Raw genomic sequence first — 18,192 nt, forward strand, 5'->3', positions numbered from 1 at the left:
AGTCGTGGCTCACGTGGTCATGGCAACGACACATACATTTGCACAACAGTCTAGGGAGGTTAAAGAAAACTTTCTTACCTTTTATAAAATGTAATTTTCATTCAACAAGTTGTATTTGCAAAAACATTTTTCTCAGAGTGACTAAGGAAAGTGCAGAGGGGCCATTGGCTGATGTTGTAAAGTAGAAAGTAACAATAATTTTTCTATATGTGTAAACTATAGGGGAAACAGTGTCTATGTATAATTCCTGGTTCTTGGTCCCCATCTAGTGGACAAGTATTGGAACTTATTAGTCTCTTCCTGGAATATGTTACTTATTTATAAGTGTTGACACAATAATTGATCAATTAAATCCACTGAAATTTGGGACTCAACATGTTTTTTAGGAAACCGAAGTTACATTATAAAGGAAAGGTTGAGAACAGACGGAGCTTTCATACACTAAAACACAGATTCATATGATTAAAGCTACTGCACCCTGAAAATAATTCAGTGCTTTCTACCATAACAAAATCTTTGAATATCTGACTACAGTATTGGAAATACATGCAGGCTACACAAATTATCATTATCATTTGTTTGATATGGACATTCATAAAAACAGACATATTTGCAGAGTGTCTCATTATTATCCTGCAATGTTAATATTGTGCATTATAGCCACAACACTACTGCCATTTTACTGTATGTGTTCTTTAAAAAGAGACATTGTGCAGTGACACAATAATAATGAAGCTACAGATCATGTTTTATCCTTGTCCCTAAATAATCAGTAGATGTTACAAAATTAGACAGTTGATAATGATGTTTATTAATAGTGATAATTAAACGGTTTAAGGACTGACAACGCTTCAACAGTGAACAGTAAAAGTCAAACTAAATCATCTGTTTTGTATCTACAATGCAGTTTCTGTTTTTACAAGGTGAGAAACCTACTTAAAAGTTGGTTCAGGCTGAATTTGAGTTTCTGCATCTTTCATCATCGATCTTCCCCAATGTTTTCAGGGATGCTGCCGGTTTGTAAACTTTGTTATTACCAATATTTTAGTTTATTTTTCTGAAAAGACTTTGTTCCCAATGTGTTTGACCCAACCCTTACACAGGCCCTTACAATAACAATCTCCAGTGAGGCCTCAACAGCCTCTCATAGCACGTAAACCATTTTATATATCGTTCAAAACACTATCACACTGGATTATCTACCTCATAGAGGGATTTGGCATTGGATACTATAATCATCACTCAGTTTACTTTTATCGTGTTGTCAGAGACAACACGATAAAAGTAGATGATGGACCTGAGAATATATTTTCTGGGGGAGCTGAGGTTTCATTATTTGTCACGTAAACCTGCAGCATCCAAATCAAATGATTACTGATCACATCTCTTTCTATTGGTTTTACAGTGTTGAAATTGTCTGAAAGATAACGTCCCATTTTAATATGATACCGTATTTGAACAACTGGAGATTCACCATTGTCCAGAGTGAATACAGGTGAAATAAATATTAAAGAAATGTAAGAAATTTAATTCCAAAATGCAATTTGTATTCCCTATATTGCTATTACTTTTTTGCATCTATACTGAGATCAGTTTGCTATCCAGCTAGTCCCAGCCCGACTGGCCAATCTGGTCAATTTCTGATAGGGAGTCGTCGTAACCTCCATCCGATCTTTAAGAGGTAAAACTCCACAGAGGATGAATTATGTCTATTCTTGCTAAAACAACAGCGGCTGAAGCTTTTGGCAAACGACCATCACTCCCCCTGCTCCTGTCAAGAAACAATGTTCAGTGGTGGAGAAAACTTACATATAGCAGGATGAAGTCTATTTATAAATGGCAGCAGTCTGTGGTTTGGATGTAAGTAAGTACTTTTAATTAGTTATTGTACTTGAGTACATTTTTCATTTATCTGGACTTAATTTAAGATTTATTTTCAGGGACTTTTCCCTTTTCCCTTTACATTTATTAGCAAATATCTGTTCTTTTTACTGCACTGATTTTTCCAATGAATTGTGTCACATGTACACAAAGTGTTTTATGGTATTAAAAGTAACCAATAACAAAAATGTATTTGTTCCATCGATCTGATCAGAGCAGGAAATTACATTAGACCGTCCTCCTGCAGCAGAATCACTGGTGAAAAACATTCGAAATCTATTGTTTCTTTTGTCTACTCGTTTGTACTTTTACTTCAGTACTGCCTCCACCACTGGCTGCAGTAAATATTGAGTGCTAGTTTCATACAGTAGATTTAATGCAAACTCACTGTAAAAATCTGTGGGAAGTATCTGCCCTGACAAATAAATGGCTGTTCCTACAAGGATTAATAAGGGCAGATAGTAAATAATGAGAATTATAAATATTAATATAATTTTTTCACTTAAATGCATTTTATTGATTTTAACATATGTCCATTTACTCTTGACTGTTACAGTAAAAAAAAGTTCTCATGAAAGATTGACAGTAACTAAAATGTATCAGTTTTCCCTTCTACAATAGGATATATGATCACATCTATTGATTTAAAAGGAAATAACATTACATACATGTATATTCATATTCACTAGTAATGATGATGATCAGAGAAGAAACAGACTTGTGCAATAATTACTGTAAAAGTCAAGTAAATTCTACCTCAAGCAGCAGGAAGCAGGTAAAGGAACAAAAAAACAGGAAATGCTCAACAGCAGCGTGTATTCTTATTATTAATATTATAAAATGACTTTGCTCTACAAAGTTTTTAAAATAATCCATTCTGAATGATATTAATAACTTACCCTCTTATTCAGCCTGAGATATTTAGATACTAGAGAAGTTACGTAACAAATACACAAATTTAATCTATGGTTAAAAGCAAAACAAAAGATTTTCTGAGATAATATAATTTAGATATTTCAGTAAATCCCCTGACAAACATGATAATACAAAAGCCCTGTTAGAGCTCCAACACCAGTTACACTCGCTCAGGATTTACTGCTGCTTTTCAAAATAAAAGCTACTAAGACACATAATTATATCAACGATCATATATCATCTATATCAAACCTATGATAGTAAAATAAAGTTCTGTACAGTTACACATGTATAAATATGTCAAACATTTACGAATAAATACAGAACTGACTAATATCAAAGTTTCAAAGTGCTCGAAGGAGATCCACTCAGTAAAGAAGCAAAGTGAGATTCATGAACATCAAACCACAGCATCATCTGTGTACAATGTACATGGCATATATAGCAACATTAACTGATTGTAAACACAGTAAGAAATGTCCAGTGCATCAGGGGCAAATCATCAATGGCCTAAATATGATATGATACAGTCACAAGTCGACTGGTACTCAGAAGAACACATACAACTCCGCAAAGTCCCAGCAGCCATTAAAGGGCAGCACTGGGATATTAGTGCAAACCCCCCCAAAACAGGTACTTTCAGATTTTAGAATGGAAACACTGCTCAATTAAAAAAAACTGTCAAACTAAACAATACTAGCATAATTGTGTTTGTAGCTGCCCTCCATTCACCTCTGGTTAGAAGTGTTGTCTCCTCGACTTGAGCGAGTGTCTCCTCTTCCTCTTCCTGTGGCTCTGCTCCCTCTTGTCGGGCCAGGGGAAACCCCCCTCGGCGGTTCTGTACGCCTCGTCGTACTCGTCGCTGTCAGAGTCTGCCTCCGCCGCCGGGAAAACTCGGTCTGGGAAAACTTCCTTCAGCTTGGAGTTGAAATACGCCACAAGGCTGCGGCCTGCCTGGGCCACCTCCGAGTCGGGCTGTGGTCGGACACACAGAGAGCGGCGACATTCAGACGACAGTATTGACTGATTTAACTGAAATTATGATGATAATTAGAATTACGAGACAACGTTTTCATTAAATACACACTTGCATGATCAGCTTTTAACTTACGTAATTGAACTTTGCACAGTTGCGGAACATGAGATGGAAATCGGCGACAAACTGATCTGCTGAGTTGTAATGCCGAGCGTTTCTCTTTTGGAGTCTCGCTCTGATCACCGACAGGTCCATTGGCCTCTTGATGATCTGGTAATAATGACGAGCCTGCATGAAAGAGCAGTGACATTTCCCACTGTTATTCTTTCCACTCAGCCACTGTGGTTCCCTCCAACTCATTCCAGTCTAATTACCTCAGGGGTCCTTCCCCTTCAAAACACAACAACACCACAATGTTCCAGGGATCGCACTGTGCATCACTTCAACATTTTGTTCCTCCACTTGCATTAACGGTATTTGCTTAGAATCTAATATGAACGGTTATGAACAAATATATGAATATGAACTGGACTCAAAAGGAGGTAGACGTCAGCATGAGGGTTAAAGGCTTTTTTTTTATTGTCTTTCAAGTGCAGCAAAGCCCTCATGTTTGAACATTAGGGAGCAGATTTTAGGTGTTGAATATATTTAGAATAATGTATATGTATTTTAATTTATTTGATAAATGTGTTGATAGCACAGGCTAAGGCTCATACGCTGATCTGCTCTGGCTGTTGCACATGTGTTAGAGAGAGAGACATCACAGACCCGACTAAACCAAATTATAACTAAAGTAAATTAAAAATAAATCACTTATTGGTAAGAAATGACGAGATCACAGCACAAATGAAAAACTTGTTTGGCCCCCAAACAGACAGTTACTGTGACAACCTGATCTCAGTGACTGGTAAAAACCTGAAGATGAGAGAGAGAGAGAGAGAGAGAGAGAGAGAGAGAGAGAGAGAGAGAGAGAGAGAGAGAGAGAGAGAGAGAGAGAGAGAGAGACGTGGACATTGAAACTCTCATGAATTGTAGTGTTGTTGGTATGATGCCAAAATGATTATTAACACATCACTGATTAAACCCCACTAACCCTTACAAAGATAACAGCTACACGTTTGAGTCCAAACATAAGAAAAACTACTGAGATGCTACTGTGATCTAAGTATAAAGGAATCTATGTAGATGACACTGAAGCCATAACTGGACTTTAAGAAAAGAGTGATGACTCACGAGTGGACTGACGGGCTCGTGGAAGGGAGAGCTCAGGACGTTACTGAGGATCAGAAGAGTCAGCCGCTCACTTTTCTACAAACAGCCGACCAAGCATGAGAGAGAAAAGGGTTATTAAAAGAGAAAAAGAAGAGTGAAAGAAATCAACAAATAAGACATAAAGCCATTTGGTTAACAATTATTGTCTCCGTCAAGAAGGTTATGTTTTTATCAAGGGTTACCCTTGTTTGTTCGTTAGCAGCGTTACACAAAACCTACTGGAGAGATTTCTACGAAACTTGGTGGACTGATGAGATTTTGGAGAAATCAGGATCAGGGGGCAGATCCAGGAATATATTATTATTTCTTAAACCAAGAGAACAACTAATGGGTCTCGATGAAACTAGACTTCCTACACTGCAGTTGTATGGCTCTACCAATCGGTTTCCTGGTAAAAATTTCTACATAATTATTTTTCCAGATTCATACAAGGTCACTGTAACGTTTGACCTTCGACCACTGAAATGTAATCACTTCAATGACACCTTATCAAAAGTTTAAGAAATTCCCCAAAAGGCGGTCTCGAGATATCACATTCAAAAGGCCTGTGACCTTGACCTTTGACCACCAAAATCTAATCAGCTCATTCTTTTGACCGAGTGAACGTTTGTACAAAATTTGAAGAAATTCTCCAAGGAGCTATTGAGATATCCCGTTCACAGTAATGGTACGGTCGGGATAATCCAAAAACAAAATGCATCCGGCCACTGATAAAAGCAGGGACATTTAAGGAACTGATATCTTTAAGTGTTTGGAATCTAGTGCAGCTTGATTGAGTTTCAGTAGACTGTTGGGCCTCGACGGATGTTTGCGCTCTACTGAGTGCTATTCCAGTTTTGAATGCGGCTGATGAAATGGCCTACTCTCTGGTCACTTGCAGGCAGTCCGTGTGCCACCGTGTGTTCTCCAGATGTTCTCTCATTCTCACAGTCGTATTCAACCTCTGGCTGCAAAGCATCTCTGCACAGGCTGCACACCCAGTCGCCCCTGAACAGGATATGAAACAGCATCAGGAAACAGTAACTGGGTTAAGTAAACAGTCTCATAGGAGATGAGAAACTTATTTGTATAAATGTAATGTTTCTGTATCAGAAGCTTACGTGGGGAAGGTCAGCAGAGACGGGACATGACAGGACAGATGAAAGACTTTCGGACAGCGGTCACAGCACAGCAGGTCGCCTCCGATCAGACACACGGCACAGAAGTCTTCACTCTCCATCTCCGCTTCGTCCTGCTCGGAGTGGATGTCGTCCGCCCCCCTCAGAGGAAGAGGGTTTGCGATCAGAAGTGACCTCAGACCAGGTCCGATGGGGGACGACTCCTCCTCCAGGTCAGAGCGAAGCGGCTGCGGCTCGTCAGTTGTGAATTCAGCCTCCGATTCAACGTCCAGCTCTGACTCCTGAGAGTCTGGAGGCTGATCGGACGCTACGTTAGAGTCGGTCTCCACCTGGAAACGGGGAACATACTCAGGCTGAACGTCAGACTCTGTTTCTGCGTCAGCGTCCAGCCCCTGGCCGTCCTCTGATCCCACCTCTCCCTCTGATTCTGGGTCCTCGTCATATTCAAGACTCGGCTCTGAACCCCCTGCGATCTCGGTGTCACTGCAGGGCCCCATCTCGCCCGCGGCCTCTGAGATCTCCTCAGCCAGATCTCCAAGTTCAGCCTCCGATGAAGACTCCGCGTTTGGATCAGAATCAGGCGGTGATGTATCTGAGTCTATCTGTGGGTCGGGATCAGTGGGAGAAACGGCTGCGTCGTCCGACAACGATTTTTGATAAGAGTCGGAGTCCAGATCCAGTGGGGAGTAACTGTGTGAAGCATATTTCGGGTCTGTGGAGGGAGGTGTGGATGCCTTACGAGAGCTGAATCTCCCTCGGCTCTCAAACTCACTGTTGGTTGACCGTGCGGTGGACTGACTGCGAGTTTGCCGCTCTGCAGCATACAGTGGCGCTGTGAGCGAGTGGGAGGTCCTCCTGGTCTCAGAGCCTCCAGATAACCTCTATGTTTACAAGAGAGGAGAAGGAGGAGGAGGAGGAGGAGGAGGAAGAAGAGAAGGAAGGAGAAGACGATGTCGCTTTTAATAAACATATTTTTTATATTTGCTGCTTAATCAAAATCCGGTTAACGAGAATCACTTGTGTTTAAAGATGTAAAAGATAAAACAAGATCTTGTAGCAAAATAAAAGAAATAAAACATACTTGAGTGTTTGCATCTTGCCAGAGTTTCTGCTGTGGGAGCGTTTCACTCCTCTCCATCGAGCCGGCAGGTAAAGGGTCGCTCTGCCGTCGGCCGTGTGGTGGGAGCCGAGAGACCAGTATTTTCAGACGCTCTAAGCAAACCACTGGAACCCTGGGCCTCGCTGAGTCCTTGTGAACATCCCCGTTACTGTTAAAGCAAGACAGTTATTATTATTTTCATGATTTGTGCACAGGCAGATGTTTGAACTATTACACACCTGTTGTGGCCGTTTCTCGACAACCTGCACTTCTCCTTGGCCTCAAAATCAATCTCTTCATCTACATACGTAAAACAATGATCTATAAAAGAGCAGGATGGAGGGCACCTTGTCACAAACTTTTCTTTTGAGAATATCAGTAATAATTGCAAAGTATTGTAAAGTATAATTTCCCGCACCTGGCTCTGTCTTATAGGACAGTAGAGGATAACGGTGGCTTCTAGGCAAGGCCATGTCAGACGAAGTTTCCTTGACAACACAGAGCACGCCATCTGACGCCCTCCTCTGTCTGGGATCCGCATACTAACAACAACACAAACAAAACAATCATGTCAACTGTATCAACTTCTTCAACAGAGAAACTGTCTTATTGGTATTGTCACTTTACCACAATTCTTTCAATTTAATTTAAAAATTAGGGGTCAGAGTTTGCCAAAAACCCTCTGGTGCCACAGTAGGCATTAAACAACTTTTTTTTTACATATGCAGTTGTTCTATCTAAAGTAAACAGACTTTGATGTGTTAAATCAATTGACCTTTAAATTATGCATTATGCCAGATACAAAGAATAAATATCTGGAGGGTTAAAAATTCATTGACCTTGATAGCAGCAGAGAATAAAATGCACCTGAGGGGCATGAAACTATTCTGGAGCTTGTGGTCATTCCACGTCATCCTAATCAGCAGAGGGAGTTGCCAGGTTGTCACAAAAATCTAATACATGTTCAATTGTTTTCTTCTTAAAATGGATGAAAACAAAAAAAAAAGTGTTTGGAAAAAATTGATATTTAAAGAGGAACAATTCCATGAGAACTGAGCATTCTTCATCTGCTGATGAGGATCATGCAAAATGATGGAAACCTCCATTAAAGCTACTAAACAGAACTAAACAGAAAATACCAGAACCAGAAAGTGAACATGATAACTGGGATCACTAATGAAGCTTAGTGAAATCCAGTCACAACTTCACAAGCTCGTCTATATTTCCTTTAAGCTGTTCAAACTCCATCACAATAAATTTATATCATTCTTATTTACTCATTTTCATTTGATCAACAATATGTCCCTCCTGATTGAGCTGCTGTATGTGTGACTATATGCTGATGTGGCGTTACCTTCTTTCCTGCCTCTGGGACGTGGGTGCATCCTGTGGGCCTCTCGGTGTGAGGGCTGGTGGACGGGGCTGCCAGTTCTGCCGGGATGCTCTGGGAGCGTCGGGTCCTCCTCGCGCACGCTGAGCTGGGGCTGAGCCTGCTGCTCGGCACATCAGACACACCGTCGTGGGCTGTCGCCGGCACCTCCAGGGACGTGGATCTCTGTCAGAAACACACACAGAGCCGGGGGTTTCATGCTCGATCACATGCACAGATGCACCTGTTTGTGCCTTTAACAAGAGGAAGCAGAGACAAGGAGAGGGACGTGTGTGGTCGCACAGGTGTTCAGAGGAAAACATCGCTCAGTGCTTATTCCGCCACTGAATCAAAACGACTTAAAAAAAACACACACAGAGACTGACCCACACAGCTGCATATATTACATTTATTGTAAAGAGAATGAAAGGTTTGGTTACTGCAGCAATTATCATATGTAAATTCACCATTAGACTCAGAGTGGCCCTTTGATTAAGCCTGAAAATCAGCCTCTCCCTCCCTCGTATTAGAATTTAACGAAATGCAAGCGTCCTGAAAAGCTCCTTTAAATGCCTCGGCTCTGTGTCTTCCGCTAATATAAGCAGGGTGTGTGTGTGTGTGTGTGTGTGTGCCATCATACATATTCAGGCCGGGCTGACACTGCGTACTCCTAATATCATGCGATTAAAACATTTACCTGATCCATGCCCCTTGGGTGAGGTGTGCAGGATTCAGAGTGTGGAGGGAAATAAGAGAATAATCCTTCTCTCTGGAACGAAAGGGGGGGGGGGGGGTGCAGGAACTTATCTCGGAGTGCAAACCAGAGCTCGACTCAAACTCCCACTATTCCCTCAGTGACTCATTAATGACAGGTGAAGCACATAAATGACTGCACCCAAGTGGTTTCGTGTCGCGTTCACATGCTGTGGCCTTAAAACGTACAAATAACGTATCTCCTCGCTTGTAATCTTGAGAGAGGTATTTTTTCCTCTTTTCCGAGAGGTGATTATGTGGCTGCTCAACCCTCTGGCATCGAGTGTGACGATGATGCACCGCTACCAACCGCTCTGCTTTAATTGTCAGAGCAGCTCTTTGTTTCCCCATCATCCTTTCTTCATCAAAGCAGGAGCCGGTTTCTGTAGCGCCATCTGTTTTTCAGACAGGCTGTCAACTGTGGGAAGTGATCATCCTGGCATTTAGAAAAACACTGCTCCCTTTTAGTTTGGTTTAGCCGTTTACGGATATTAATTAAAACTAAATGCTGCCGTCAATTTTAGAAATATGCAATCACTGCTTCCCATATGTGAAACATTTTCCTACTAGATTTAAATTTAACTTAAATGTCACTTTCTCATTGTGAGCTGTGGCTCAGGAGGCTGAGAGGGTTGTCAACTAACCAAAGGTTGGAAGTTCAATCCCCAGCAGCTCCAGTCTGCTCTCCGAAGGGTCGTTGGGCAACATGCTGAAACCCAAATTGAGCCAGTGACTGTGTCGAGAGTGTACGTATGGTCTGTGATAGTAAAAGCTTTGCATATAGAATGTGTGTGTACATGCGAATGCAACTTGTGAAGCTGTTTGGTGAATAACACTGGAAAAGTGCTTCATAAATAAACCCCCTTTACCATTTACATTCTCTGTTTCATAAAAATACACTTGACTTTGACCGAAACATTCTGTAGCATCAAGCAGCACTGTGTGGTTTACCATGTCATGAGCCGTGTTAAAGGTGTCTGTGGAGCACGTGTGACCACAGATAGACTGAGCTGCACAAACTCTCCCACATGGTCTGCTTTGTTCTCAACTTAGAAGTTAGTTTACTGTTGTTTCAGAAGCCAAAATATCTTGCTCTTCTCATGCTAAAAGTTCAAACTAAAAAAAGATCTATTGTTAGTTCTCACCCTGCCATCCCTGTGGTCCCCGGGTGTCAGTGAAGGTCTGGTCCTCTGCTGTTCTTTTCTCAGCTCTGCTGCAGGAGGAACACAGTGCTGCTGCTGCTGCTGCTGCTGCTGCTGCTGGTGGGAGGCAGGACTCTGCTCAGCCCTGTCCTGTTGCAGCTCCTCATCCAGCAGCTCTCTGCTTTCCCCCGCTGCTGCGTGGCCACAAGTCTCCTCCACTCTGCATCTCTCCTCCCAGCTCTCCTCGGTCATCACATCTCGGTCCACCGCTGCTCGGCTGAGCTCCTGCTGCAGAGCTGTGCTAATCGACAGCTTGCCCTGACACTGAGCGGACCTGCTGCAGTCTGAGCTCAGCAGAGCCTGGCTGCCTGGAAGAACTTCTCTCTGATGCGGGTGATAAGACAGATACGATTTGGACTGAGAGTGGGGTTGGGAGTCGGTGGCTTGCAGCAGGGATGTGGCTCCTCGGCCGCAGGTGAGCTGGACGGGTGTTACGAATGGGACGGGTGATTTCGGGGGAGTACGGTGCGAGGAGCTCTCTGTGTCCCAGCACCTCTGGAGCTGCTGGCTCTGGTGCAGGGGGGCAGAGATGTGAGCAGGCTGAACACGGCTGGTATAAAGTGCGGCCTCCACCTTACTTTTGTCCAGTTTGGAAGGATCTGGCTGAGAGGGGAGGCCGTGCAGGCAACACATCTGGGGCTCACAGCAGGACTGGCACCCACAGCCTGGCTCTCGTCTGGGAAACACAGGCGGCAGAGCCAAGCAGCTGATTGGCTGAGGCCTCATAATACTGGAGCACGACAAACTCTGAGGATAGATGCAGTTTCCCCCTTCAACAGTCAGCTGGCCTGCAGAGCAAATCAGAAACTGCGTGTCATATGTCATAAGAATAACATTGATTATAATAAGTGGTTTATAAGTTTAGTATTTTAAATGATATGTTTGTGTAAATTAAAAGTTATCTTGAATTAATTTGACAATAAGACAAACTGACATTTAATTTCATTCTCATGAATACACTTTTTATTTGGGGGCTTATTCCCGAGGTTCAATAACATTTCTGAGAAATAATGTCACACTGTGTTCTTGCTTCAGTAGCCTTCAATTTACCTAGAGAGGAAATGTGCCTCATCCAGTAACTTGCATCCCAGTTGAATTTGATTTTGACGGGACTCCAGGACTCTGAGTGCAGTGATGGCTCCAACAGCTGCTGCATCTGGAGCGAAATCTGAAGGAATCAAATATATTCTATTCATTTTTCCACACTGTCCTAAATAATAACTGTCGGTCTTTCCATAATAAAAAATATGACAAGAAGTGCATTCAGAAGACGTCCCTGGATAATGATATAAGAAAACATATTTAGATTTTCTTTGAAACCCAAGCTGCCAATATCACTGTACCTTGGAAGCACCAGTGGATTTGAGTTTAGTTGGTTCATTGTTTAGTTTAGGTGCCAAAAATACAAAATCCTTCTGTCCAGCTATTTCTGTTTTTCAAAACCCTGCCTGCCTCTAATGAACTTTACACATAAACTCTCAGTTCAACAAGGATTTTCCATAAAAAATGTGTAGTTTCAAAGCCCAAACTGAAACAAATCCACTGATACAACTTCAGTCATTTTTACTTAAACAAAGAACTTAAAAAAAAACACTCAACACAACATAGTCCCACCGTTTCCACTGGTTCAGTAACCTGACCATTATGTGTTAAATTGGTGGAGCTCCTCTTTAATATAAACGAGAGGGTTTACTTTTCTAACGAAGATAAAACTAGGCATTAATCATGTTCTACTCTCCTCACAGAAATGTGTGTGTGTGTTTGTGTGTGTGCCTGTGTGTTTGTGCATGTGCCTGTGCGTTTGTGCGTGTGCTTGTTTGTGTGTGTGTTGTGTGCTGTCAGCGTACCAGGGCCCTGCTGAAGAGCACCGGGCCTCTGCAGTGGTGGGTCGTGGCCCAGGTGATGAACTTCTGAACGTGGTCGAGCTGGCCACACATCTCTATCGCCCCCTGCAGCTGGTCGTCCAGACGCTGCTGAAAGTCCTCTGAGATTTTCTGTGAACACACCAATAAAATACACGCTGTTATGTGTGATTACTGGCACAGAGAGAGCACCGTGACGGGACTGTTTTCTGAATCAATGATTCTTTATTTGCCGTCTTAAGCCGCGTTAACATATTTTTATTGGCTCACAGAACTCCCTGATCGCGGCGCTAACAGATTCTTTGCATGTATATTCACAGCTGGCTGAAGGATAAGAAGGAAAGACAGAAAGAGAAAGTAATTACCTCCAGTTGCTCTATTAATAGGTTGGCTCGTTTGTTAAGCTCGTTCATCATAATCATCTTTGCCATTTTAATCTGGTTCTCGGCCTTCCTGTGTGCAATCTTTACCCCATGAAGGCTGTGAGGGCATAAAGGACAAAATAAAGGGCTCAGTCCTGGTGGGAGAAATCTGAAATTCGGAAGAAGATAGCAGTAGAGCAGTTCATTTCTGCATTAGCTTGCAGAATATTATTCTAAACCAACCTGCCCTCTATCTCTTTAGCATTGCTCTCCACCGCAGACCTCCTCTCTTCCACCTGCACCATCAGGCTCTCAAACAGCCACTGCTGATCCTGCAGGGCCTTCTCGATCTGCACCACCCTGAACACATGAGAGAGATCACAGCACCAGATAGAAAGTTCACTAATTCATTCCTCGGGAACGCAGAGCACCAGAATTAAAGTTGTTTTCCCCCCGGGGACACGACGTTGTGCCAGTGACCTTAGAGGCAGCTACTGTACTGTAACATCCCAGAAAACAAAAGCGCATGAATACTTAATGGGTATTAGGCAGGCCAAGGGTAGTGTATGCAGATATAGACGATAAAAGTGACAAGGCGGTTAAAGAGTGTTGTTGCTCAGAGGAAGTTTTTAACCTGCGGTTAGCCCCTGGCTGCGGTGTCCTTGTGCTGCGCGTCTGAGGACTGACCTGTGTTTTTTGTGGGCGGACAGGTGACAGCTGCTGCAGCACAGAAGGTCACATGACTCGCAAAACAGCTCCAAGGGCTCCTGTCTGTGAGAGTGGCACATTAGGAGGGAGCAAGGATACGACCCCGGGCCTAAAAGAGACAGGCAGGGGAGGACGGGAGGGAGAGGGGAGCATTAGTAACACACTCCGGTAGTAATTCACATCCAGAGCCAGAGGAGGGCCCCCAGTGTGCCGCACTCAAACATACCACCAAGAGTTCGTGTTAAAAATGATGCAAGTAAATATATATATCACATGTTCACATTCATATATTTTCATAGTACAAGTGGTCTCTGCAACTTGTATGAACTGCTGCTGTCCCATAGGCCGGAAACACAGGAGGTTAAAAGATGTGACAAATCATGTCCCGACAACTTGGTCCAGACTTCATCTGGACTTTACCTTCCACATATCAACAACGCAGGAGATTGTCCAGGTCAGCGCGACACGACCCGAGACTACACCTTGACACCTTTTCTTAATCCTGAGATACTTGTATTTTTTTTTTTTTATTATTTTGCATCTGTTATGTGTTAGAAATGTCATCAACATGACTTATTTGTGTTCTCACATACAGCCCCTCTGAAAAAGCAGCTACAGTTTGTTGACATGGGAGATTAAAGGTTAAATGGTGTAAACAGTTTAGGTGAAATTGATCTATTGGCAGAAATGTATATAAAATAGTGTGTTTCATCTAAATTGTATGAATTGTTGTTTTGGAGCCTTTATATTTAAACACTTCATATTTACATCGGTAGCGGGTCCTCTCTTTGGAGGCCGCCATGTTGTTTTTTTCACAACTGAAGGCTTCTACAGGTTCTCTTTCATATTTGTAAGGAAAGGGTGAAGTGAGGGGTGCTCGGCTGCAACATGCATCTTTACCACTAGATATCACTAAACTCTACACTCTGAACCTTTAAAGCTCAATTTCCTGTGCACTTTGAAACTTAGACAATGGCAAACTGGGACAACTGGGTGTCAAAGATGAAAGTGAACAACACTTCAGTGCTGTCCAGCAAGCACACACACACACACACACACACACACACACTAAAATATCAAATAACTAACACTAAAAATATCCCTCAGATATTTCTAAATGGGTCACTGTGAAAACTGTCGACTTACAGAGGGTTTATCTAACAATAGCTGGATGAGGCTAATGAACGCAGGCCCTCTGCTCTCTGATGGCCAGCTCACCTCAGCCAACCCTGCCTGCACATCATCACATCTGTGGTGCAGAGAGGAGCTTCCCCCTGTGTGCATCAGATCCATTTGACTGACCACATCCTGTCAGTCAGCGCAGTCACACAGTGTTTCTCACAAGTGCACAAGCAAAACAGTGACACTGCCATGGCACAGTCAATGTGTCAACGACGTGTTCGTTACGATTTGACAACTCGCAAGAAGCAGACCTGCAAGTGCAGACTGGAGGGTCTTTAAATAGCAGCACACTAATATTAGCCGAAATGAAATTGTGTGAGCCTTTCAGAATCTGGGCCACGTGTTAAAGATGGGTGTAATAAAACACAGGGATCTCCAGAAGCTATCATCCACCATCGCCACGGTCATGCATTATTCATAACAATGGTTCCTTGGGAGACATGATTAACAAACAGAGCACAGAAAGAAAAACAAAGGAGCACAAACAGGTTTTCATGGGACACAGAGAGAGACAGACTGTGTAGCCCCATTAGGAATCTGTCAAACATGCCCTGAGAAGTTGATGTGATAAACTCCGGAAGCACTCAAACATCTTGCCTTGTCCGGTCGGTGGCATGGAACTGGAGCCTCTCTGGTGCTGCTCAGGACACATGGGGGCACTGGGCCTCTGTTGCTGGTGCAGGTCTTCGCACTGGGACGTGGCAGGGGCTCTGGGATGCTGATGCACATCTGTGCACTGGTAACACAACCACTTGTTGCAGAGTGTACACAGGGTCTGTGCAAGTGTTGAGTCTGAGCACTCTGAGCAGATCTGACAGGGACACATGAAGAAAATGTACATTGAAAACAGGTGCATACACACACAAACACACACACACAGCTATGTGATAGTAAGATAATGTGACATATGTCAGAGCTAGTCGTGTTGCTCCCTTACTTTGTGTTAAATCCCACTCGTCGTTCTTGTTCTTGTAAATGGCTTTCAAAATAAAACTAAACCTATGTAAGAGATTACTGTGTTTACAATCATTTAAATGCTGATTTAATCTACCATTTAAAAATCATAATGTATGTCAACATATGTATGTGAAATCTGTTAAATCTGTTACAATGAAGATTAAAGTCCCTTGTGTTTACTTGTGATTTTCTCCCAGTTAAGAGCAAATCAAAAAGCACATTAGCTGTCAACTAAAGTCTAGTTCGATGGTTCGCAGAGCAGCAGTTTTCACCTAAGTAATACTTTATTAATCTCTGTGGGGAAATTCATCCTCTGCAGTCGAACCTTCCGACCAATTTAGAAACAGTGAACAGCACCTCAGGACCAATTCTCACTCTAATATCTAACGTGGCTTTTGCGGTGGGAAGAGAGCCACACAAACATTCAAAAGATGCCAACTCTGCACGGCCTCAAACTGCACCACAGGGGTTCATTCACAGGATCAACTCAGACACTGGTGCAAAAAAAGAAACAATCTCCTGACGAATTTAATCTCAAGCTGTGTCAGATAAAGAGGGAAACAACGGTAAACAAAACAAAATCCCCTTACCTTCTCCATTTCCGTGCTTTGAGAGTAGAGCGGTTTGGAGGGAGAGGAGAGCGAGAGCAGTCTGACGCCTCAGCAGCAGAAACACTGACGCTTCTACCTAAAGGCAGGAAGCAGTGCGCACCGAGAGGTGGCCCCAGAGGAGACGGCTTACATGACAGTCTCACTGTGCTCCCTCCTCCCCGAGTTCATCCATGTGTAGGACCCCCTCGCTGCCGCAGACGAGAGGCATCGTGTTAAAATCCATCCCCTGCCTGATGGTGCAGCTAACACACACAAAGAAAGAGAGAAAATCTAATCCTTTTTCTTAAATAAGCCTGTGCATAATAATTGGGAATTAGGGAGATAAGATAATTATTTTTTTTGTAGGGCAAAATATCCCCGCAAGCCCTTTTCCAAAATGGAAGAAGGAGGACCAAGTGACCTACAATGAGGAAGGAGGGAGAAAGTGTAATGTAAGCAACTTTTTGGGTGTGTGGATGGGGCGTAGTGCGGCAGCGGTAGGTGATGCTAGGCTCCGGTGGTGTCGAGCCGGGCGAGGGTGGGCCGGCTGTGGCCTTCTTCTCCTCGTCAGCGCGAGGAGGGGACAGATCCCAGTGGACCTACACTAACCGTAGCACACGGAAAGCGGGTCAGGCTCTGATGAGCTCCAGATGGGACCAGGATAGTCCTGCACTTCCCTCTAACACTGTGAAATCAATTAAGATTTTTAACGCAGCAACCACAGCAGGAGGAGAGAGTAAGAGAAAAGAAAAGGAGACAACTTCAGACAAAGGAAATTATCTGCAAAAGCAAGAGTTGCATGATGATATGAAAGTTGAAATAGGGGACGGGGTGAACCAAACAACTTTAAACACACACTCATCATCAAATATAGCCCAGAATCAAACCAGTGGGATATCTGGAGCTGGGAGCGAGTCTGCCTGACAACAACCCCTGCAGCCTGACCTACAAATCTGACAACTTTCTCATCCTTGGGTGCTTCAGTGGGGAGCTCAGAGCAATCCCATTCCCCATTGTGCACTCAAAGACCCAATTTGAAAGACAATTAGTCAGTCGCAGTTCGCCCTGCCTCTTGCTCACTCAGTTCTGTAGCATTTTAAAACTGCGCACTTGTTCCCTCGCACCTCCAGCAGCTTTTATCTGAAATCTCCACCGCTGGCAGCTCCTCTGCTCTGCTGAGTGAAGCTGGCACTGGATGTGCGTGCCATCTCAAGAGATGTCACAATAATAGTAACCTGTGCAGTGAGCTGTCCCTTGAAAGCATCCCCCCCATGCAACTTCTATTAACACTGCTGTGATGAGATCACAGGAAGAAGCAAGATTACCTTCAACCACTCAGAAGTTATCAGGCCATTTTAAGGCTGTATCTCCCCAAATTAAATATTCTGTTCTGCACAGAGATCCAGCAACAGGATCATCTTCACTTACTTTCTGTTTGGAAAATGCAAACAAATCTTCAATACAGCCTACAGCTGGTTATCGAAAGATCTCGCCGACAGAGTTATCCTCTGTTAAAAAGTCAAGCTTCAGAAGCTGCAGCTTTGCACATAAACAAGATGGTGAAAAGATATTTGCCCATTTCTCTTTATCTTCTCATCATGTGGAGCTTGAACTGCTGCGGCTGATGAGATCTCACAGTGTGCTTCCGTTGAACTGCACTTTTACTTTCTGTTTGCTGTAGCAATTTACTCTTTATTCAAATGTTATTTCTCGTTCTAAAACACAAGAACAAGAATTTCCCTCAGCAACCGGCACACCTCCACCAAGGCCCAACATTCCCCCCTAAATTCAACAAAGTCAAACCAAATTGGATAAAGCAAAAGATTATGCATCATCAAGATTCAGGATTTGTTCTCTGTAAAATTGGTGAAAATTTAAACAAAAATTACAGATCCACGGCGATATTTAATGGGTTTCTTGTCCAGTTTGTTTTTTCATAATCCTGC

At 43.1% G+C, this 18,192-nt stretch overlaps 1 protein-coding gene across 1 annotated transcript; it reads right to left on the reverse strand.

The window, feature by feature from the left end:
• Positions 1-2,395: 2,395 nt before the first annotated feature.
• On the reverse strand, positions 2,396-16,708 carry trim66 (tripartite motif containing 66). Its single transcript, XM_062385028.1, has 17 exons — positions 16,247-16,708; positions 15,297-15,510; positions 13,497-13,626; positions 13,053-13,169; positions 12,813-12,927; positions 12,433-12,579; positions 11,636-11,753; positions 10,529-11,373; positions 8,616-8,816; positions 7,680-7,803; positions 7,501-7,582; positions 7,244-7,430; positions 6,145-7,043; positions 5,908-6,031; positions 5,006-5,080; positions 3,908-4,060; positions 2,396-3,771 (listed from the first exon to the last, which is right to left on the reverse strand). The coding sequence occupies exons 1-17, from the start codon at positions 16,253-16,255 to the stop codon at positions 3,535-3,537; spliced, it is 3,777 nt and encodes a 1,258-aa protein (XP_062241012.1). The 5' UTR covers positions 16,256-16,708; the 3' UTR covers positions 2,396-3,534.
• Positions 16,709-18,192: the final 1,484 nt, after the last annotated feature.

This window comes from Platichthys flesus, chromosome 1 (assembly GCF_949316205.1).
Source record: "Platichthys flesus chromosome 1, fPlaFle2.1, whole genome shotgun sequence".
NCBI classification, from domain to species: Eukaryota; Metazoa; Chordata; class Actinopteri; order Pleuronectiformes; family Pleuronectidae; genus Platichthys; species Platichthys flesus.

Coding starts and splice junctions, on each gene's coding strand:
- trim66 (XM_062385028.1), bottom strand. Junction 13,627..15,296: donor CATGCCACCGACCGGACAAG/GCAAGATGTTTG, acceptor TGTCTCTTTTAG/GCCCGGGGTCGTATCCTTGC. Junction 3,772..3,907: donor ACTGTGCAAAGTTCAATTAC/GTAAGTTAAAAG, acceptor GTCCGACCACAG/CCCGACTCGGAGGTGGCCCA.